This window comes from Phallusia mammillata, chromosome 7, assembly GCF_965637545.1.
Source record: "Phallusia mammillata chromosome 7, kaPhaMamm4.hap1.1, whole genome shotgun sequence".
NCBI lineage: Eukaryota > Metazoa > Chordata > Ascidiacea > Phlebobranchia > Ascidiidae > Phallusia > Phallusia mammillata.
The window spans coordinates 12,520,656-12,543,263 of NC_137258.1; the positions used below are offsets into that span (position 1 = coordinate 12,520,656).

General features: G+C 36.3%; 4 protein-coding genes across 5 annotated transcripts; 2 read left to right on the forward strand and 2 right to left on the reverse strand.

Moving 5' to 3' along the window:
• Positions 1 to 313: 313 nt before the first annotated feature.
• On the forward strand, positions 314 to 3,999 carry LOC145237047 (uncharacterized). The gene is made up of 5 exons (XM_080099760.1): positions 314 to 1,651; positions 2,382 to 2,528; positions 2,721 to 2,922; positions 3,099 to 3,216; positions 3,431 to 3,999. Exons 1-5 carry the CDS (start codon positions 1,510 to 1,512, stop codon positions 3,806 to 3,808), a joined length of 987 nt encoding a protein of 328 aa, XP_079955886.1. The 5' UTR covers positions 314 to 1,509; the 3' UTR covers positions 3,809 to 3,999.
• Positions 4,000 to 4,003: 4 nt separating this feature from the next.
• On the reverse strand, positions 4,004 to 6,117 carry LOC145237050 (protein myomaker-like). 2 transcript variants are annotated; one of them, XM_080099763.1, is made up of 5 exons: positions 5,182 to 6,117; positions 4,803 to 4,930; positions 4,571 to 4,691; positions 4,389 to 4,510; positions 4,004 to 4,192 (listed from the first exon to the last, which is right to left on the reverse strand). In XM_080099763.1, the coding sequence occupies exons 1-5, from the start codon at positions 5,314 to 5,316 to the stop codon at positions 4,036 to 4,038; spliced, it is 663 nt and encodes a 220-aa protein (XP_079955889.1). In that variant the 5' UTR covers positions 5,317 to 6,117; the 3' UTR covers positions 4,004 to 4,035. The 2 variants fall into 2 exon arrangements, with proteins under 2 accessions (XP_079955889.1, XP_079955888.1); XM_080099762.1 differs by having other exon boundaries at positions 4,803 to 4,948.
• Positions 6,118 to 6,472: 355 nt separating this feature from the next.
• LOC145237046 (putative ATP-dependent RNA helicase DDX27) lies at positions 6,473 to 13,667 on the forward strand. Its single transcript, XM_080099759.1, has 17 exons — positions 6,473 to 6,625; positions 7,188 to 7,331; positions 9,076 to 9,132; positions 9,312 to 9,405; positions 9,722 to 9,867; positions 9,952 to 10,087; positions 10,222 to 10,395; positions 10,460 to 10,610; positions 10,866 to 10,965; positions 11,022 to 11,163; positions 11,235 to 11,335; positions 11,411 to 11,545; positions 11,612 to 11,789; positions 11,934 to 12,128; positions 13,071 to 13,156; positions 13,226 to 13,437; positions 13,507 to 13,667. The coding sequence occupies exons 1-17, from the start codon at positions 6,548 to 6,550 to the stop codon at positions 13,532 to 13,534; spliced, it is 2,157 nt and encodes a 718-aa protein (XP_079955885.1). The 5' UTR covers positions 6,473 to 6,547; the 3' UTR covers positions 13,535 to 13,667.
• A 236-nt stretch (positions 13,668 to 13,903) lies between these two features.
• LOC145237048 (protein FAM210A-like) lies at positions 13,904 to 16,196 on the reverse strand. The gene is made up of 3 exons (XM_080099761.1): positions 15,294 to 16,196; positions 14,484 to 14,616; positions 13,904 to 14,423 (listed from the first exon to the last, which is right to left on the reverse strand). The coding sequence occupies exons 1-3, from the start codon at positions 15,731 to 15,733 to the stop codon at positions 14,157 to 14,159; spliced, it is 840 nt and encodes a 279-aa protein (XP_079955887.1). The 5' UTR covers positions 15,734 to 16,196; the 3' UTR covers positions 13,904 to 14,156.
• Positions 16,197 to 22,608: the final 6,412 nt, after the last annotated feature.

The window sequence follows — 22,608 nt, forward strand, 5'->3', positions numbered from 1 at the left end:
TCTCTACTCACCTATCAATTTCAAAACCTGTGTTAAATTTGCAGAGGCAAGTCTGCATCGCCCACAGCACGCAAAGTCGGTAAATATTTTTCACACGAGCGCGGTAATAATATAGCGTGGTCAAAATACAAAATCACTAAACCAGTGGTTCTTCACCTGGGTTCGATCGAACCCCAGGGGTTCGGCAACGCTGAATCAGGGGTTCGACGAAGGTCTTTTGAAGTACAAACAATCGGCAACGTTTTAAGCAAACTGTAGGGGTATAAAGTCGCTTAAAATAGCAATTTTTAATTTCAAGATGGCAAATTTTGAAGGTTGTAACTAGAAAATACTAAAAAACTAGGTTATATTTGGCGTAACAAAGAACACTGTGCGCATTGCTCGTACCGTAAGCAGCAAAACAAAGAATCTTTGTTGGTAGCAAAATGTATGGTCAAAAGCACAAAATGAGTTCCAAACCTATAGGATGTATAACTTGTTGGGGTTCGACCAAACGCTGAAGAATATCATGGGGGCTCGCCCGTGATAAAAAGGTTAAGAACCACTGCATTAAACCAAGTACACTACAATATGCTCTTTTTTCCAAATGTCACAATTGTATGCAAATTGGAGATTGTAAAACGAATTTACCCTTGTAGAAAAATATAAACAGTACCATACGAATATAGCGCCAAACAACTTATGTGCATTATCGCAACTGGTCATATTTAATAGCTCGTTCCATCGTTGCGCAGTCGTCTTCGGCTTGGCGAAAATTTATGTTTAATTCTTTTTCTAATGTTTCTTTAATCACGAAAAATAAACCAACCAAACGTATGTAGGCTAGTTCCAAAGTCCGCACTATATTCTACTTAATACGTGGTTTTACTAATAAACAAATAAAGCAATCATATAACAGGGATGAGATTCAGAGGTTCGATTGTATTTGGCCGATGCAATTGCCCTTCCGTCAAATATTCGATGAAGGGCACATAGCCATTGTTTAAAATTTGTGAAACATTACGGTGAATTGTGGTCATTACTTACACCCAGTTAATTGCAAATACAACTTTAATTTATCAACAGCTGCTTGTTTTAATTGAGTTTTTTACCATTAGCACTCAGCTTTCGAAAAACCAATACACATGCATTGAAAACTATTTTACCACCACTCAGTATCGGAGGGCCATTTAACAAGCGGCGTGCGTCTCGTGCTTAGTCACGGTTGACTGCCTAAAACCGATTTCGGTGATTGACACCTTAAGCGCCCGTTAAGCTTTAAAACGGAATTGGACATTTTCATCATCCTCTTCAATGCAACGACCATACGGTTAGGGAAATATAATGGCTGGGGCAATCGCTTGTTTTCTTCAGTTGCTTTGGAATAAGCATTCAACAAGTGGTTGGTGTGACAGGTTTACATTAAGGATTGCGTTACAAGTGTTGCCGGGAACACAAAAGGAAGCATTAAGTTGAACCTAGCCGCGAATCGTAAAATTTCAACAAAGAAAAGTGATCAAATACTTTGCGATGTTACCAGAGCGAACGGAAACCAAAATCGACTACTGTGGAGGATTTGCGGCTATTATATCTGGATTCATTTGGCTCGCAACGGCAGTGTTCGGGGTTCTTGTGGATGCGAACGGAAAATGTTTTAACGATTTACGTTTTGGTAAGTAAAACTACAGTAGGAATGAGGAAAGGCTTCCGTTCTATTTTTGTGTATACAAGTAAAATATTGTTTTAATGAATATGTTAGTAATATATATATGTTAGCATTACAATGTTACCTATTGGAATACAAACGTGATATTTTTGAAGCGAAACACAGCTCACCCCAGCAAAACGAAAGCTTAAGTTAACGACAGAATAGTAATATAATTACCACAACAACAGGAAGGTTTTTTACCATCAAGCTTTAAACGAGGGAGCTCTGTGATAAAACCACTAGAACTGTGGGCAAGCAATAGGATCCTTAGTTAGTTGTTTTGAAAATATGCATTATTGATGGAAACCACATATTTTTACTCTTAAAAGCACGATCTGACATTAAAGAGTGTATATGATTACAAGCTCTTGGTGTATGATTACAAATCGTTTTGTGAACCCCAGTTTGGGAACTCCTTGTTTCCAATCGTGTCCACATTGTGTTCTAATCTTTGTTCAAAAATCGATATACATCATTAGGTACATAATCTTTAAGACAAGATGAAATGAGCGTAATCGTTTGGTCGATCGTGAGACCTAAATTTGCAGCGAAAGACATTTAATGCTTCATATGCACATATTGATTATTTTTGTAAAAACAAACGCATTCGAAGCGTTTGTGTCAAACGCCATGTCTATTTCCGCGTTTATAGTTACAAGTGTGACTTTTTAAAATGAAAATAATTTGATTTTAGCGATTTTTCGCAACAAGAGTCATGCCATTTATGAACATTGGATGACGGATATAACCCCTTATAAGTGGTCATTTGCGGTTTGGGAATTTCTCTACACATGGAACATGCTCTGGGTTGTGTACTGTGTCGCCACCATCTGTCGAGCAGGTATAACTTCTTGACTTGTCCTGTTTGTGAGTTTTTAGACAAGCAATATTACGATAAAGTAACTTATTGTATGTTTTTACGTTAAATTATGGTAATAAAACTTACAAAAACTTCGTAACTTTTAATGCTATGTTAAAAAGCACACGTTTTGTAAAACGACTGATTAAAATAATTATGCCCTATTTTGCCCAGAAAAACCTAACGAAGAGGATAATGCTTGTAGCAACATATTTCCTGTCCGGTTGCATGCAGTTTGGTGGCTGTGTTCGATCACCCACGTCGCTTGGTTGCTTTTATGGGACCGAGAAGCATTGGTTGCCGCTCTTTTTCTTCAAGGATTTGTTATTGCATCTTGTTTCACTTGTTTAATAATTTCCCACAAACAAACATACAGGTACAGCCCGATGTTAGCTCAATTTTAATTGGCGTTAGCTAACTTCCTGTGTGTACTCATTTCAGTTACTCGCACCCTCAAAATTACAAAACGTAGAACAAAACAAAAGCATGTAGCTTTTTAGTTCAATATTTGTCATCAAGGAATTAATGCAGAAATTTGCTTTTTTGTTGCAGATGTGGAGCTTTATTGCAATATAAACACCCATGGGATTTATGGGTTGCCCGTACTTTGTTCCAGAACGGCGTGTCTGCGCTAGCAACGTGGAATCTGTTTCTTTTCCTCATCAACGCGGTGCGAGTTTAGCCTTGATATTTGACTTTTAGGTCTCTCCCATATGCTCTGAGCTTGTATCCCAAGCTCAAAATTACAATTAAAATTCTGTAAATATATTTCAAAAATATCAACTTTATTATTTCAAATGTAATATTTCCACATCGTAATTATCTGTTTCAAAACACTATAATATTATGCAACAGCGACAAGGTTTCATGATTTATTTTTACAGATTGTCTTGCTGGTTTACCAAGGACATCTTCCAATGCATATGACAAGCACCGCTGTGCTGGGCTCATTTGGTGTTGTCGTTCTAATTTGGTTTATCTTGGAATTGTCTGTTTTTGACCGTTGGTTAAGATACACATTCATGGTTTATCCTATAGTAGCATGGGCAGCATGTGGAGTCTTAGCTCGTCATTTTTATTTGTGGTCGCCGGTGACTATCGCTGGACTGTGCTTGTTAGGAATTGCAGTTGTGGCTCTTATCATACGTGTCCCAGTGGTCGTGTGGCGAAACTACAGCTATCCGCTGTACGTCGAACAAACTATTCCCAAGCGTATCGAAGCAGGTGTCTCAAAACGCGATTGTGTTACCACTATTTTGTAAACCAAATATATGTTTGCACGCAAGCTGTTTTTCTTTAAATTGATTGATACGATTATGCACATTTGCTGAAAGCGATTCACTATAAACGTAATATGGTATTTGTGCGTGAAAATGACAAGCAAATTGATTTGCACAAAACTTTGGTTGAATTGCATTTGTTGCCAACAAGTAATACATGTACAACTTTTTAACTTGCTAAAAGAATTATTTTTTTTGAAAAAAATCGGTCAACACAGACAAGCGAGACAGCCCATATCACCACACTCAAAATCATGACCCGACAAACTTTTTCCAGAGCCACCATTTTTTGCAACTTTTAGTAGTAAGGTAAGAGAACAGGAAAGTAGAAGATGATATGTTGGGTGAACAAAAAAGTAGTTCCAGCTGCAAAATCAAGATTGAAAAATATAGCCTGTGTCTGTCGATCAAATTTATTATAATCCTTATTATCTTGTTTATGACATTCAGTTCTTAACTTGCCACTTTCACATTTTGCGCTTAACATGTACGCCACGGCTACTGTGTCGTGTGTACACCCCCTATTATACAACAATATTTGAGTGTCTTGGAAGCTTCTAACCTGTTCTCTATCACAAAACGAAAAATTATAGCCAATGCTCCTAAAAGAAAACCGGGAAAAAGAAATTTCAACCACTTCTGTCTTTCCGGATATAACTGTTTCGATTTCCACATTTGCTTTCCCTATTGAAAAATAAGGAATTAGGTAACAGGTAACGTGTGATTATGCAAATATATCGTTACCCATGATATCGCTAGTAGCAAAACTCCAATACCAAGCGGCACCGACCATGTGCCGTAACCGTTTACGTTGTGGTAGATCCTCACTGACGTCATGAGGCCACATGATGTACAAATCGTCCACCTTACAATGGCAATTAGGCCAATCAGTATCAAAACAAGTTTGAGTTTTACACTATACAAATCCCATAAAAATCAACTTATGTTTACTTAAAATAGAAAAAAATGCCCATACTTTTTCTCCGTATGAAATGTTGACAAAGCAACTAAAGTAGAGAATATGGAAAACACGGTTCCGTAACAGGAAAAATATTCTAGCAAATTTCCACCCAACCAACAGATTAGAAACGACAGAAGTGGAATCTGGCAAACATGATACATCTGAAAGCAATTTACATGACATTTTTTTCTCTACGAGAACTAAAGGTAAATTCAGAGCTGAATAATTCAACAAGCAGAGTTATAGGCTACAAAAAACGATCAAACAATAAAATCAAAAGTGGGACAGATTTCTTACAGTGCAAAATAAATGAAAGCCTAATTTTATAAACTCCTTAAAGCAAAAAAACACAGATAGCCATTATGGCATCATCCAAAAACAAATATAAACTTACTACAATGTGAAAGGTAGTAAAAGTGAGAACAAAGGCGACTGAAGCAAGTTTCTTCTTTGTTGCTAAACCCGCTGGAACAAGAAAAGCTAGACCACTGGCCGCTATTATAACATGCTTGGCTAAACCCAAACCCATGTTGGAAAACACCTTACACTTACAGTATTTAGCTGCTCGCTTTCGGACAAGAAAAGGACATCATTTGTCTAAGTCCCATGGGCTTGTTCAAAGGTCGATCTGCTACAGCTACATCGTCAAATTTTTTTCTCGGGTAGAACTAGAGTTATCAGTCGATATGTGCCGAATATTCGATTTGCCGATTTTATTAAGTTGAGTTGAGTTTATATCGACTCAACTCATAGCGTGGTGAAAGACAACATACTGAAACACAATACTCGCCGGCCATTTTTACAAAGATTTGGTTTCGGTCGAATAATTTGTTTTTCAAAGCGTAAAAGATGTGGTTTCTGCTTAATAAGGTACCACACAATCTTTCAAACTATGCCATAACTAAAAACACGTCAGGCATTACAATTTTTGAAACATTATGGTTTTTCCCACTCCACACAAAAAGTCAGTAATTCATTGTCAGGCTGACTACCCACATAAATAAAATGGTAATCAAACACAACTATTCTGCATTGTTTGCCTGGAAAATTATGCTTGACGTCATAAATGACTTAAACCCATTCGGTGTATCTTAACTTCCGGAATTGGAAAATCTGTGTCGGGGGAAATTTGTAAAAACACATGTCCGAAAATTTCGCATCTATTACTAGTTCTCAAAGGGGCCGAAATTGCATTTCTGCAAAGAACTCTATAAAAGAGTTCTTTGATTTCTGGAGTGATCAAAGCAGGGGGCGAATGCCTCGTACTTTTCAAGTATTACCATAGAATACTAAAACAAGTATTACCATAGAATACGTTTATGGTATTACGTGGATGTTTGGTAGCTAAGCAAAAATGCGTAAGTTCAAATGACACAAACAAAATATTGTCTGCATAAACGACTATACACAAAATAGGCTCATATTACAACAATATTTGCTTCTATTTTATTCGTACTGTAAAGGTCCGGATCTATTTTGTAAACATTACAGCACTTTGCACACGTGGTTGTTTAAACTATGAACTTGTGTTTAGTGTTGGTTATGCCATTTCTGCAGTTTATTTATTGTAGTTGGCGAATCGCGCTTAGCTCTGGTGTTGAAAGTTAGCATTAGCAAGTGGTTGCAACCTAAGAATGTTTTGTCATTGTTAAAAATCCCACTCTAAGCTGGATGAATGTTAATTTTTTGTATTTTTATTTCCATTAGCTGAAGTTTTTGCGTCAAATAAAATGCTCATAAATTGACAACAAAAGCAAAGAATGACTGATTTAATACTCACCATAGAAAACGAAGAGGATTTAACCATAGAACCTGAGGGCAGTGACTCAGATGAAGAGGTTTGTTTTATCAAGTAAAAGGCTTTGGAGTTGGACTTTGGTTAGGGTTACTCTATTTCCCTATTTTCTCATTGCAAAGTTATTTTGTTGGGGTCCTGGGAAAATTGTTTTTGTAAACCCCTGATCCTGCCAAAGTGATTCAATGTTTTTGTGATGACTAAAATAAATTTCTATCAGGTCACGTCTAAAACTGCGGGCCCGCTTGGCCCAGCACTTGGCCCGTTTTTCCCTGCGAGAGATGGGCCAAGCAATGGATATTGTGTGCCCGCAGTTTTTCCTTACAATGGATATAGTTGGCCCGCAGTTTTTGTACTTACGAGAGACGCGACAAGCACTGGATATAGTGGGCCCGCAGTTTTATAATTGCATAAAGTGCTGGGCCAGGCGGGCCAAGTGATCCAAGTGGGCCCGCAGTTTTAGACGTGACCGATTTCTATCTGCTACAAGTGTAGCACATTTTGTAAAGTAACATCAAGTTCGAAATTCTGTACAAGCCCCTCCAAAAAACTGTCTGAATGCATTTTGAAAGCAAAATCTTACTTTTAATGAATTTCTTTATTAGATTACCATTGTCAGCAAAAAGCAAAGGACACAAAAAAAGTTAGAAAAAAAAGGATTTAATCCTGACTTTCAATTTGAAGATGATGGTTTTTATGAAACAAAGTGGACCTTAGAATCAGCACTGCACAATGCTTTAAAGCAGAAGGTAACATAAATATGTGTAACCCCCATATAAACAATAGAAATTTGGGTAGCTCATGCACTAACTGGGTTGACAACTAGGGATGTTCAAAGTAGAATATCAAATCCGTTGGATTCGAATCCAGTCAGATTCTAATCCAATTTTGCCGTTTATATCGGGTAATTGGAACTGATATAAATGTGTGCTCTCACCGCTGGTAAAAATGTAAACATGTGCGCTACGTTTTTTACGTCGACTGCCGGTCAAAAAAGATGGCAAAGGACTCGTCGGCATCAAGTTAGTAGGCGCTATAATGATGGTAGTGCTTTGGAGGCATACTTCAGCCACAAAACTGCATCAACATGATTGATAAAAGACTATTTTTTACTCACTTATTTACAAAATCAAGTGGGTATGCAAACTTTTTTAATGCATGTGTGTCATGGATATATTTTGCATTGTCTTTGTTCATGTCGGCACTAACAGGTTAATAAATATCTTTGACATTATGAATATGCACCTATCAAACAGAGTATTATTTATTTATGAAACACGGTTGGTGTGTGAACCTGCACAACCTACACTGATTCGATAAAGTCAATGACTACTATATGTCTGTAACAATGATTTTTGGTTAATGCAATGTTTCATTAGGCTGAACTTGTTAGCATATGGGTGAGGCCATATTTATCATAAATCTTGAAACAAATGTTTACCATCCTAAACCAGCGAACCGAAACTTATCCAAAACCTGTTTTGGCGGTTTGTGAGCGGGCAACGCCTGAATGCGTTATGCTTACAATAAGTCCGCCGTCGAGCTGCCTGTTTTATTGCAAGTCCTTGATCATTTCTTATTTAAGTTTTTTTGGTTTTAGTCAGTCGGTGACTTGAACTTAGTTCAACCCATCAGGAACCACTGGTCACAAGGCGGTTGCGCTAACCACTCGGCCAACTTAGCGGTTAAATTCACTAAACCTGGACGGTACATTACATTTATCTTAAAACCGGAGTTAAACCCTTCATTTTGTTTGGTGTTGAACCTATACCGGTATTGGACCAATAAAAATGCAACCTGTATTATTCTGCGATTGCAACCACAAAAATTGTTGACTTCAGAAAGAACAACTTGGGTTGTGAGAGTCCACACTGTAGTGCAGGGTTTTCCAAAGTTTTTAAAAATGTTGTATAATGATAAATATAAAACAAATTATTTTGTGTGTCTTAGCTTCGCATTTGTTTGGCTAAAAATGCATCAACCCGCTCTAAAATTTGGGCCAATCAAAATTTAAGAAAACTTGCACAGTAATTAAAACTCATTTAAATTAAAACTAAAAGCTTGCCATGTTTTTCCACAAAATGCAACCAAAATAGCCTACTAATTGAATTCATGGTGCGCGAGAAGGCCAAAAATTAAATTCCCTATTTGTCAAAATCCTTTTAGAGTTTGATAAAGCCATGTGGATTATGGGTAGAATTCAAATTTACCTACACATGATTTAAACCTGTTTAAAAATCACAAACCGGTTTGGGCCAGGTAATTTGCACAGAATATAATAAAACCCCAAAATGTATATTTTTATTAATCTGAAGTTCAGATGCTTTAGATTCTAAACCAAACTGGAACTCCCGAAACTGATAAATTGTGAAGCCGAACCTAAACCTCTGTGACAAGCAGTTTGACTACCTGCTTTAAACCATATTACCAACTATAAAAATTTTTGTTCACATATTAATACATATGTTGTATATAGATATATTTATAATTTAGAAAATTCATACAACACTGGATCAAAAAATTGACCAAGTAAGAAGAAAGCAATATAAGGTAGGATTTTCTGACTTGTTACTGTTGAAGAAAAGTACACTTCTCTATGTTAATAGTTGTTAATATACCATTCAAAATCGCAATTTCACAAAAGGTGTTGATCAATAAATATTATTAGTCACACATTCTGTTATGAATACTACACACTATAAGCAAGTTTTAAAACATTTTATATTTAGCCTATTTCCCATGAAAAGCCTGAAGATGTTGATGACTTATCTGATCAAATAGAGGATGAAAATGAGGTTGAAAATGTTGGCAAAATAAAAACTGGTAAGTTATTTATGTATTTAAAATAAAGTAGACGGACATAACAAGTGACAAATTGTTGTCAGATGATTTCAAAATACTTAAGAATATATATATTTATTAAAATAGTGTGTTCCACTTTGGCAACAAATGTACATCACTAAAATAACTTCACCAACATCTAAATTAGTCTGATTTGTGGTTTGATTCAAACATGCATTGCATACATGTCCAATTTGTCTAAGGTAACTACGTGGTAACTAAAAAAGTCCTGTCACCAAGCATGTCAATTATTAAGTCATAATCAACATAGAAAAATCCCTGCTGTTATGTTTTTCAGACAAAATAAACCTCATCAATCGGAAAAGAAAAAGAAATGCTAATGCAGAAGAAGATGACTCTAATTTACCTGTTCCACTTGCTGAAATACAAGATAGCAGTGGTGGTGATAAAAACATGTCATGGGACCCGACTTTGGGTTTTCAGGTACAATACAAATAGGTTGTTGCTGTTTAATGAGAGTTTGACCAAACTTGCAGTTCCAATTGATGATTTTCTTTTGTTTGACAGGAAATGAACCTTTCCAGACCCTTGTTAAAATCCATCAGTGAAATAAACTATGTCACACCAACCCCTATTCAGCAAGCAGCAATACCTGTTGGTTTGCTTGGCAGAGATATATCAGCTTGTGCAGCAACTGGGACAGGTGTGCCATTTTTCCACAGCCATTAAACTAATAAACTGAATGATGCTCTTCTGGCAAATATATTGCTTGCACCTGTCTTTCAATATCCACCTTTATCAGGATAATCCCAAATAAACAAAACTTCTCATAAACAGGTAAAACAGCTGCTTTTATGTTACCTGTCCTGGAACGACTTCTCTACCGTCCACAATCATCAGCCTTTACAAGAGTCCTGTGTCTTGTTCCTACCAGAGAACTTGCAGTTCAAGTGTATTCTGTAACCCAACAACTTGCACAGCATAGCTCAATTAGAATATGTCTTGCTGCGGGTTGGTATAAGATTTTCATCTTAACTTACCAATACCTTTTGTTGACATGTTTTACTCATAAAAGGTGGTCTTGATATCAAAACACAGGAAGCAGCACTACGACAGGGGCCAGATATTGTCATTGCCACACCGGGTCGTTTAATTGATCATTTGCACAACACACCTTCATTTGACCTCCATCTTGTTGAAATCCTCATTCTTGATGAGGCTGATAGGTGTGTAGCCTATTACTTGAACACAATTTATGGTTTTCTTTGTTTTTGTTAAAAGCCGTTCAAGAGTAAGACCAAAAATTGAAATCAGAAAGTTGAAATAGTCAGTTAGTACTGGTTTTTAGTAGTTTATGTAAATGTGTTGTAATGTGTTTGATAAATGTTCATGTAATGCAAACTGCTACCTGATACTTCAGCGCTCATAATTTTTTTGAAAAAAACCCTACTACATTGTTACCTGTAAAACAAATTTAATAGAATGCTTGATGAGTTTTTTGAAGACCAGATGAATGAAATCATCAAACTATGTTCCCACCAAAGACAGACAATGTTATTTTCTGCCACAATGTCAGAACAGGTGTGTGTCGTTTTTGTTTTCATTCAAGACCCCAAACTCACAAAACTTATTACCAGGTACAAGAACTTGCTGCAGTTTCGTTAAAAAATCCGGTAAAAATATTTGTGAACAGCAACACTGATGTGGCACCGTACCTGAAACAAGAGTTCATACGAATTCGACCAAACAGAGAAGGAGATCGAGAGGCTATTGTTGCAGGTACAGTTAAATTTAGCTCCAACTTTTGTTCAAATTTCAATTCTTTATCTTTGAAAACCTGTGCGATGCAGCTCTTTGCAGCAGATCTTTCATAAGCAACGTATTGGTGTTCACTCAAACAAAAAAGCAAGCACACAGAATGCATATTGTTCTTGGATTACTTGGTTTAAAGGTATGTGACTAGCAGTCATGCCAACATGGTGCAATCCACTACATTGTCTATATATATCGGATTTAATTTTGCTAGGCTGGAGAACTTCATGGGGATTTATCCCAAACTCAACGTCTTGAAGGTTTACGGCGATTTAAGAACGAAGACGTTGACATTCTTGTGTGTACAGATCTTGCGGCGCGTGGACTGGATATCGAAAACGTTAAAACAGTAAGTGATGCAGTAGGATGTACTTTAATCTTTGAGTATTTACAGATTCTGTACTTTTTGCACCAGGTTATCAATTTAACGATGCCAAACACGCATCAGCATTACGTACATCGCGTTGGGCGTACTGCTAGAGCTGGAAAAAGTGGGCGATCTGTTTCGTTGGTGGGCGAAAGCGAGCGTAAACTCCTAAAGGAAATTGTGAAGTTTGCAAAAAATCAAGTTAAGAGTCGTGTCGTTCCTGCAGGTGAGTTTTCCTGCAATATTATTGCTTTACTTAGCAATAGCCGTTCCGTTTTTGTTATCATTTGCCGACGATTAATTATCCATAAATATCTGTTTGTTGGCAAAAATTAAGTAGTAGGCCTACACATAATGTTTTTTTCTAAAGAGGTTGTCAACAAATTTGCCGACAAACTGAAGCTGCTTGAGAACGAAGTGGGCGAAGTGATGCAAATGGAAGCACAGGAGAAAACGCTTCTTGCACAGGAAAATCAATTGAAAAAAGCCGAAAAAATCGTGAAAGGGGAAGCCCCTGAAAAAAGAAACTGGTTTCAAAGCAAAATAGAACGAGAAATGTCACGAGGTTAACGAATAAGAATTTAATAAGTGTAGCCCAGGGGTGGGGAACCTGCGGCCTAAAGGCCACATGCGGCCTTTTAGGGCATGCGGTGCGGCCTTCAACGCAAAAATACATTTTAGGATCTTGATACTGCATGCTGCACCCGCCGAAGAAAAATATACGAAATTGTATTTTTTGTGGATTTTGTCTTATCTCTCATTACTATTTGATAAGTTCTAGGGCAGCGGTGTTCACTTTCTGTGGGACCACCAAGAGCTCCTGGCTCTACACTACAGTCTACAATCTTACTTGTGTTCTAAGCCTTGTCTGTGATGTCACAAGCTGCCCTTAGATCATTGATATGCGTAAACAAGCGCATCTACTCGTGAAATAAATCCTGAATGTTGTAGTGAAGGTGGAAATGTAGTGGGAAGTTTATTTACCTTTATTCAGCTTGGAGCGTAATTCCCACGACTTTGCAAGAGAAAATTACACAACGACCATTCCGCAAATCAAAGAGTTTGAACACCACTGTCCTAGGCCTAGGAAATAGTCTATGCGGCCTACACAAGTGTCGATAAAACGTTGAGTGGCCTTTATGAACAAAAAGGTTCCCCACCCCTGGTGTAGCCTATTGCACACTTTTTTAGGTTGTCTTATTTTGAATTTTATTTGTTTAAAGCACATTAAAATTTTAATTAAGTGTGTAAGTTTTGAACTGTGAACATTTGTGATGTAAATGCAGACAAAAAAGCAATGTCACCAACCGCAATGAAGTTGCCAATTAACTTTCTTTCAACAACGTTTGTTAAAGTTTGAGAATCTGTAGTCTAAATGCTCGTTAAAATGATTTTCTGAATTAAAATCCTATTATACAAACCTCTAATAATAGGTAGCAGGTGCCAAAACTTGCAGGACTGATTTCCTCCTTTACTGAGATAATAACAACAAATTTCATTCTTTTAGCTGAAAGAATGCTTGGGTCACATTCCAAAGTACCGAAGAAATTTAAAAAACCCAGCGGCAAAAAAGGTCCATCAGCACCGACAACAGTAGGCTACGATGACAAATTGGTACTATTTGTTACCTCAGGAGTTAAATGTTTATTTTTTCTGATTTAGGCTGATGCAAGGGTCGAAGTCGAATTACGAAAAACAAGGGAATTTCAAAAACGGCAGTTGAAGAGGAATCGCAAAGAAAAGCGCACTCGCGCATGTGCGGAACCGATTGCTAAGGTGCAGAATGTCGTCAAATCACGGCCGAAAAAGAAGAGTTCGTTTGATGCAGAACTCACTAACACAAGCAAGAGGAAAAACGCGAAACATAGAAATATGTAAGGAACATGTAAATTTAGATGTTGGTGGATGTGTATGCGCTGTACCTATTGTACGTTAATTTTCAGAAAACAACGCCGCAAATTCAAGCGATGATTGTTCAAGCGAAGTTAACTTGCGATCCAGATACCGGCGAACAACTTGTGCCGAATACGGACGGCGTCTTAATATTCAATGTTTTCCGTCTATGTCAAAAAATGTTAAATGCTAATAAAAATGCGTGTTTGAATTGGTTAAAAGAAGTTCTGAAATTGATTATAAACGGAAGAAGTGACGTCCATATATTTTCTATAGCAACAGTGAAGTAGTCATTGTATTGTTTTTGCCAATTAGGCATTATTGTTCATATTGAATCCACAAGAACATTTCCTAAAAGTATCATAGTTAGATATCTCACACTTCGACCTGCTGTCCTCACACAATTTCTTTCTTGACAATCAGGTCATAAAGAAATACAAAAAAACATGCAGTCTAAACAGTTTAATGAAAACAAACCAATTTGCAATTGCAACATATAGTAAATTACATGTTTTGTAAAGGCATTGCATTAATTGAATTGGTACTGCCATGGAGCCTATTTAATTAATAACTGGACAAGAATTGTAGCATAGCACTACAGCCCCATACACATGAATATAAGCAACAATACAAATTTTGATTTTAATACATTTAAATAACAGCATCACACTAACATGGTAATAAAAAAAATTAAAACTGACTAGTCCTTTTCCGACTTGGACTTTTTAGACAGTCTTTTATGCCCATTTTTAGATTTGTTTGGTTTGCTTGATCTCTTTCGGTACTGTTCACTATACTTAACCCCAGTATCATGTATTCTCTGTTGTAAAATCTTGCTTTGGGTTTCAACAAGTTGTCCAACAGTTGCTGATTTGGGAGGAGGTTTGAAGTAACCTATTTTCCGTAAATGTCTTACAGCATATACTGTTCCGGCCAAAGTAACAGGATACCGTATAGGTTTTCCCAACTACATAAGAAAAGGCAACTTTAGCATGGTTTTGAAAAAAACTTTAAACACTTTAATTACCTCGTAAACCAAATAGGTCATTAACCAAACACTAGCTGATGAACTTTTTAGTTTCTCAGCATATGATAAACCAATTTTGTCCAAAAAATCAAATACTCCAATGCTTTCCATGAAAGGAATAATGTCAATGCCCCTGGTTTAAAACAAATTTCTTTGTTAGTAACTGTTACTGTATTTTTGTTCACATGTACAGCTGTTTAGTAAATAGTGCAGGTGCTGAACAATCACTGTTGTCATCATCAAAGTAATATAAAACACACGTAGTCCAAACCCTTTTTACGCGATAGAGCCCCATGGACCCCATTTTGTGTCCAAATTAATACAGCAGGTATATATAGAGAAAACACACAAATTGTCTAATTTTTACAAACTGGTGGACTTTATCATGAATTTGATAGACCAAATTGAATAAAACTGTTGGGCTCCATAATTTGAGCGCGATAATGCACACTGAATGCAAATATTTAAAGTTGCAAATAAAAACTAAAGTGCAATTTAGCTTGTAATATTACGTTGAAATGTAGGAACTCGAAATTCTCATTTAATTTGGCGAATTAAATTCCTGTTTAAGGTCTCCAGTTTGTAAAAATCAGACAATTTACTTTCCCATACCAGCTGCTTTAATTTGAACACAAAATGGCTTTAGGCTTTATTGCATAACAATGGGTTGGACAACTTGTGTTTTATATAGACTTTGGTCATCATGAGTGCAAAGAAGACAATAAAAACAGCAAAATATAGTTTTTGCTTAAATAATATGACATATTTACTATTAACTGAATGAGATTTGAAGATAATTTTATCACCAACCTTTGTAAAGAAAAATAAATCAAGGCAACCCAGCATGCAGATGTAACAACATGTACACCAGCCATAACAACTCCATACTGTCGGAAAAGAACTTTAAATTTTGCAGTTATACCCAATGATCTATTTTTTAATATTGCTTGCAGATCATCAGTATCTTCATTATTTTCAGTTTTGATGCTCTTTTCATGGTTTCTTGTGTGAAACAGTTTTAAGCAATGGGTTTGAGATTGAAGGGGTAAAGTACCAGCAACTCTTTGTGGCAAATGGACTTTTGTATGATAAAAAGTTCCATTACACACAGGTTTCAGTAATGTTGAGTTCAAATTCAATTGTAAAACAGATTGTCTGAAATTGGTCCTTAGTGCATATTGCACTATTATTCGAGGTTCACGCGCACAGTAAGCAAATGCTTTTGAAAATTTTGCAACTTGTGTAACCATATGGTTTGTCTGGACCAACTACATTCATAACAAGTTTAACAACACGCTTACTCAGCAGAAGAAAGATCAAATTAATTTATGGAAAGAATAATTTTTCTGAAATAAGATATATATGAAACGGACTAACTTGCACTAAAAATAACAAATCAACCAATCATTGCAACAAAATTAAAACGTTAGTACTAATACTTATAAACAGTCTTTGCTTCGACACTTCTTGCTGCTTCGTACCCCTAGCCCTAGGTTAGGACCGTTAGGTTAGGAACACCTGTTAAAAATTAAAAGACAACACTGCACTATTTTGGAACTTTGTGTTTTTTGAACTTTTTTGAGCCTGTAAATATTTATGTTATAAAGCCCTGTACAAACCTATTTCAAAACAGCAACAAAATTGCGTCAACGCCTGAAAAACTGCATTGATCAATTGCGTATATCTTATGCATGAGGCAAGAGCAATGTAAGTCCGCAAGCACTGTGTGTGACGTCATTTTCCTCCATGTGATTTTGTTTTGAAGTTTGAATAAGCACGAGTCACCTAGCGGTCTTCGTAACCAACCCGACGTCGCGTCGGCATGGGTCGGTAAACGGGTGATGTTGTCAACGAGTACATTAGTAGGGAAGGGAATGTATTGCGTTTAACTTTTGCAAGTTGGCATTTTCGTATGCAAAAGCTTTTCATAAAAACGACGGGAAATGGATCTCAAACTCGTCACAATCAAAGTCTACATAAAACATGTTTTGTATATACTTTGGTCACAAAAATGATTTAAAGATATAACACTTCCATATGTTTAGTAGCTAGGAAATCTTAAGCCATTCTGATGTTCTAGATTGTTCTGCACAAACAAATGGTGTTTGTTCATCATTGCATATACTTCCGCCCGTTTGTGATGTCGTTTCCTGAGTAAATTTTTGTAGAAAACAGCGTACCTGAAAAAGCATAGCAGCTCGGTTAGGGGCGCTATGGCATTATAGATTGCACCTGTTGCTATAAAATAAATTCTTGCAGAGAAAAAAGTTTACTGAAAAACTAAATTGAAAATTAATTTGTTTTCGACATTTTCGTCCTATTTTCTCCAATTGTTGATATTGAAGCTGCTTTAAAACATTCGCCATTGAATCGTTTACTCAAGAATACAGACAAGCAAATGAAACACTATGTAGGCTATGTCTTTATCAGCTATTGGATAGGTACAATGCAAAAACCAGGATTTCAAAAAACAATTCGAAAGAAAACCAACAGAGTTTCAGCAGGCTCTAATGCGCCTGGGTTCATCAGAACTCCAGAACCCAACGTAGGCTATAATTAGGCACTCGGAGGTGGCTCACATGCCCCAGCCAGGGATCGGCCTTGAGAGCTATCATTCGAAGCTAAGCGTGAGATCAACCGCTGATTAACTGTTCAAAGCGCAGTTCCAGTTGTTGTGTGAGACGGTGACAACAAACTTTAATCAAAGCCTTTACCCTGTTCGTGGGAGGCACAGATCGAGTATTGAAAAAACTACGGGACGGGAATCGTTGCGAAACAAAAAGAGTTGAAACCACCGGTGGATATGTTTATGTTGTAGGCTTTGCGGACTTAGCTATAGCTACAGCGTGTGGTGCCGGGTTTTAACCCCCCATGATTTTACTGTTTTGCTTTTACACTCTACTTTCATTTGTACAAACTTCGAGTTAACTGATATCTAGTCGTGTAAAGGCTACCCACACAGTGGCGTAGCAGCCACTTGGCTGTTCTGGCTCTGCGCCAGGGGCGGCAGGCTGCAAGGGGGCGGCAAAATGACTTAAGGGGACACTTCTGGATAAAAGTCAATATTTTTCAAAAAACGTTTTTTGTTCTTATAAAAAAGGAAATTTTATCAGGATTCTGAATCTGTAAGCCTTTTTTCATAATTCAAATTATTTATTTGTCAAAACTCACTTCAAAGTGAAGCACCTAAGACATTCAGGGGCACCCCCAGTTGTAAAGCACACAGAACATGGTTGTCTCTTACAAACACAAGTCCCTTGAGGAAAAAAAATAACTCAAACAGCTAGATTCAACCATTTCCAACAGGTTTTCGCTGGAGCGAGAAACTGATCTTTGTTTTTCTGGTGAACTCAGTATCAGTGAGGTTGTGGTATGAGTAGGTGTTGCTCTTTGTGCTAGGAATTTTTCGAGCTAGAAAAAGCTTTACTCATGATTATATTTTTCTAGGCAAACACTTGGCTTAGTGAACCAGTAGTCTAATTGCTCATTAACAGATACTTTTGACTCTATTACTATAGCATAGCTTAGCCTACCAATACTGTTGTGAATAACTGCAAAAATAAAAGCCGTGAGAGGAGTTTCTCAAAGCTCAAAATGATAAAGTCCTATTTACGTTCTACCATGAATGATGATCGGCTATCAGCTCTATGTTTCTAGAGAAAGAGACTACGTTCAAAAACTTGATCTCGAAGATATTATCGCTGATTTTGCTTCGGCGAAAGCTCGAAAAGTTCAATTTTGAGGCAACTATTGATCTTTTATTTGCCTGATACATTTGTTCTCCATTTTTTGTCATTTATTTTTGGCCTTAACGCTGAGACAGTGAGGCTTCTTTCTCGAGCAATATAGAACTTCTGAGACGCGGCACATTATTTGTAATTATTTTTATTGAAAAGATTGCTTGAACATGAAACTATTTCAAAATTTGCTGCAGTCTACTTAGGGCGGCATTTTCAACGAAAGCCAGGGGCTGCAGCATATGCTCCTACGTCACTGGTGCGGTCGTCTGTTTTTTGTCGTTTGCGTGAAGCGTGGGCTTTTGAAATTGATTTTGTTGATTGGTACATCAACTAGACTACTTTTGAAAATATCTTGAACCAACAAACTCTCCGCAGATGGAAACATAACGGCAGAGATGGCGGTTGAATGTACGAAAATTGCTACCAAATTTTCGAATGTGCATGTATGACCAAAAATGTACCATTGCCAACATAGCCTATACAGATCATAATTTGCGAGGTTACAAAAGTTATCAAAGGAATGTAACTAAATTTTAAAATCAGTCATAATTAAATAAACAGCATGCTGGGCCTAACAAATTTAGAATGCAATGAATTTTGTCATCTTGTGTTTTGTTCTGGTACTTGTGTGTTTTAAATATCAATTCAAGCAGCTCAAACTACCCAACCTGATAGGTGTTGATCCCAGATATGTTAATTTAATGCTTATCAGGATGAAACTGGAAATAGCATCACGCATTATTTTACAAATGTTCTCAAAGGAATGGCACTAAATTTTAAAATCAGTCATAATTAAATAAAGACCATGCTAGGTCTAACACATTTAAAATGCAATGAATTTTATCATCTTGTGTTTTGTTCTGGTACTTGGTACTGTGTTTTTTTAAATCATTTCAACATTTTTACACATAAGTAATTTTAGATTTTGTTTTTAAGCAGCTTGTACTAACCAACATCATAGGTGTTGATCCCAGATATATTAGTTTGATGATTATCAAGATGAAACTGAAAAAGCATCATGCATTCTTTTTATCGACAATACCATTGGTTTTAAGGTATAATTTTTTAGGCATTTGACAAGTTTTGTGGTATTGTATATAAAATACAACTGAGTCTGGTTTGTTTTCAAATCAACTGCCTAGTTTTTTTGTGTGTGTATTTTTGTACATTGTTCAGTCATATGTTCCATCTATTGTTTATCTTTGAGTTGTGACATTTTCGTTCCACTTGCATGAGTCAAAGTCATTTTTATTTCTGTTCATGTGGTAAAATGGGCCAAGCAACCACTGCACTGCATCTTGATGTAATTTTATTTTTCTCTACCAGCTTAATACTTAGTAAACAAATGTATTGTTGTCGCAAAAAAAAAATGAAACATATACTTTGGAATTATCTAGCTCCGAACTCTGAAGTAGCAAGGTGCATACAAATGTAGTCAGTTATAAAACATAAACGTTTAGCAAAAATAGGGAAATGCTTAGTACTTGACGTACATAACAAATTAAAAAGATACACTTTCCAGTATCAGTCAAGTTCAGCTAATAGTAAATGTTGTTCTTGCCTGTGTCAATGTACAAAATAAATTAAATTATATCATATTTTTTTAATACATTGGTAGATGTGTACTTTATATTTTAATGACATTTTTAAAGGCCATTAGCACAAAAACAGAAACTTTTTATTTAATAGTAACATTAAACTTGTGTCTTGGTTTCATATTTGATGAGGTTGAGCATGTTGCTGGAATGACGCAACTCCATCTTCTTTAACAGGAGTCTCAACAACTTCTTAACATTCTACAATTACTCTATTGTAGAAAAATTTACTACAACATTAGTTTCAAAAGAAAGTTTTGCCACAGCCCTTTTAATTTCAGTTTAACAATACTAGGACAAATAAATCATTTAGGAGTGGTGAATTTTAGTCAATACATTCTTAGTATAAGAGGGATCTGTCAACAAAAACCTGCAGCACAATTTAAAACTAGCTATAGCCAATTTTGACAAAACACATGTGGTCATTTCAGAAATCTCGCTTTCTACCACTACCCTGGGCCTGTATCTCAATGGGCCGGAAGGGTGTTTTACCTTTATATCTTTCAAAAAGTAGTCTAGTTTGTTTAATAACCATCAAAATCCGATTTGAAAGTCTACGCTTCACGTAAACACGAAAAACAGACGACAGCACCACATTTTCCCATCCTTTTCCATTGTAAACGCTGAAATCTTACTGGTCGCGTTCAAGCGGTACCAATCTTAATACGTGCAGAGAACATTTTTATTTTTAAAACACAAACGAAGTCTAATATGTATCAGATTAAAATACCTAAAAATCAGATTAATTAATTAAAACTTATATGCAAAATTTTAGTTCGATCCGTTGCTTATCGGCAAAGATATTGCCCCATTTATGTCGTCGCTATGCCGACAGTGTGCAGTCTCTGCTTAGTGGTCTCTGGTTCCACCAATGTTTATCCCCAGTGGTGTTTACCACAATTTGTCAAACTTACTTTCCTGTATGCTGATATAACAAACTGCTTTATCATGACGGTGTAGCTGCAATCTTAATCCGCTTATTGCTAACCCCTTAGCACAGTGTTTCCCAACCTATGGATCGCGACCAAAAGTTGGGTCGCCTGAACATTCTGTTAGGTCACTTGTTTTAGTGACAGTAAGAGCATCTACTTACTTTGCCTGGTAGCGTTATTTTTATATTTCCTAAAGCTTTAAATTGTTGCTCAATAATAATTTCATCACAACTTGATGTCGTAATTGTTAAGTGTTTGTGACGTCATAAAGAGATATGTTAGCTCACAGTGGAACGTTGTCTGGCTAATAATACATCGATTCAGCTACAAGTTTGGGTTAAATGGAAAAGTTTGGTCGAAAAAACAACCGTATTTGTTCGTTATAAGGTTATTGATTTGCTAAACTGCCGTAGCAATTTTCAAAAAGCTTTCTTAATTTACAGGCAAACATACAACTAAAATAGTATGTCCATGGGTCGCGAGGAACCACTTAACAAAATTTTGGTAAGTATTTGGGTCGCGTTAAAAAAAGGTTGGGAACCACTGCCTTTTAGCACACTAACATTGCCAAAATTGTTAACTTTTCAGTCTCTTCAAAAATCTATTCTCTTAAACAAAATATATTATTTTACTTCAAATCATGGGGCATTTTTGTACACTAATAGAGTACATTTATTCACATTCACTATCCTTAATTATTGACCTGTTATTTATCATATTTATCTTGTGTTAGTTCCCGGAGTAGGTCACATTTTTATCAAATCACACTATTACTTTTTTCTATCATTACTTTGATGAATGTAAGCTATTATTTGGCCAACAATACACTTTGATGTGAGAAATTGGGGTATATATTAGAAGTATATATAACAGAGTAGGCTATTTAGATGACTGTATACTTGCCTGCTTTTTTGCGTTGTTTTATTGGTTTGTATGCACATTGGTGGCATCTCTGTAAATACACAATTATATTTGGTTGTCATCGGTTTTTACATGTTGCACGCTGTATTTGAGCAGCCAATTACTCTTGCCAGTTTTCATTATTTCCGGATATGTTTTATTTGAACTCAACAATAAAGGCAACTTTTGGTGGAGTTTAGATGCAGTTTGTCATGGCACCCGTTTAGATTTTTCTAATTATATGTGAAATGTTTCCAATTATTGTACCATATTAAAAAACTAAATATACAAACGCTTTACAATAGTCTTTTGTTTACTGTCAAATGTTATGCGCGGAACCGAAAAGTAACAATGCATTTTGTTGGGTCCATAATAGAGCTGTTTGTTTGAAAATCCAAATTAAAAACATGAAAACAATCTTTTTTGTGGTAAATGTGCATTACCCTTTAAATCAGTGGTTCCCAACCTGGGGTTCGCGGACCTCCAAGGGGTCCGTGAGGTGGTTTCAGGGGGTCCGTGGAGGCACATATGTTTTCTATCATTAACCAACAGAAAAATATTTTACGTTTCTTAACAGTTTTTACAATCATTCATATGAGTGCACCCTGTTTATCACACCTTAATTCTTAATTGGGCCAAGAACAATTACTTGTTGTGATTATTTTCCCTATTGTGACATCAGAACAAACATTGACAATAAACTTTACAGGGCAAGCGTTATGTCAAGTTATATATACCAGAAGATTTATCGATTTGTTGTGTTGACCGCTACAATACAGAAACTTCATTGAAATTAAAGGACTGTGAAGGTGGATTAAAATGCTCAAAATCCATAACAAGGTGTAATACAATGCAACAAACGTGAAAAAAATGACGGTAAATTGCGTTGGGGTCCCCAGACTTATAAAATTTATAAAGGGGGTCCGTGACCAGTGTTTTTTTAAGGTGTTTTGGGGGA

Excerpts from the sequence above, each read along its gene's own strand:
- LOC145237047 (XM_080099760.1), top strand. The coding sequence starts at position 1,510 with ATGTTACCAGAGCGAACGGAAACCAAAATCGACTACTGTGGAGGATTT. Across the intron at positions 2,923-3,098 it reads TCCCACAAACAAACATACAG|ATGTGGAGCTTTATTGCAAT; the intron begins GTACAGCCCGAT and ends TTTTTGTTGCAG. Across the intron at positions 3,217-3,430 it reads TTCTTTTCCTCATCAACGCG|ATTGTCTTGCTGGTTTACCA; the intron begins GTGCGAGTTTAG and ends TTATTTTTACAG.
- LOC145237050 (XM_080099762.1), bottom strand. The coding sequence starts at position 5,316 with ATGGGTTTGGGTTTAGCCAAGCATGTTATAATAGCGGCCAGTGGTCTA. Across the intron at positions 4,949-5,181 it reads TTACTACCTTTCACATTGTA|ATGTATCATGTTTGCCAGAT; the intron begins GTAAGTTTATAT and ends AATTGCTTTCAG. Across the intron at positions 4,193-4,388 it reads CGTTTTGTGATAGAGAACAG|CTGGAACTACTTTTTTGTTC; the intron begins GTTAGAAGCTTC and ends TTGATTTTGCAG.
- LOC145237046 (XM_080099759.1), top strand. The coding sequence starts at position 6,548 with ATGACTGATTTAATACTCACCATAGAAAACGAAGAGGATTTAACCATA. Across the intron at positions 10,611-10,865 it reads ATTCTTGATGAGGCTGATAG|AATGCTTGATGAGTTTTTTG; the intron begins GTGTGTAGCCTA and ends CAAATTTAATAG. Across the intron at positions 13,438-13,506 it reads AACGCGAAACATAGAAATAT|AAAACAACGCCGCAAATTCA; the intron begins GTAAGGAACATG and ends GTTAATTTTCAG.
- LOC145237048 (XM_080099761.1), bottom strand. The coding sequence starts at position 15,733 with ATGGTTACACAAGTTGCAAAATTTTCAAAAGCATTTGCTTACTGTGCG. Across the intron at positions 14,617-15,293 it reads ATTTATTTTTCTTTACAAAG|GGGCATTGACATTATTCCTT; the intron begins GTTGGTGATAAA and ends GTTTTAAACCAG. Across the intron at positions 14,424-14,483 it reads TGACCTATTTGGTTTACGAG|TTGGGAAAACCTATACGGTA; the intron begins GTAATTAAAGTG and ends TTTCTTATGTAG.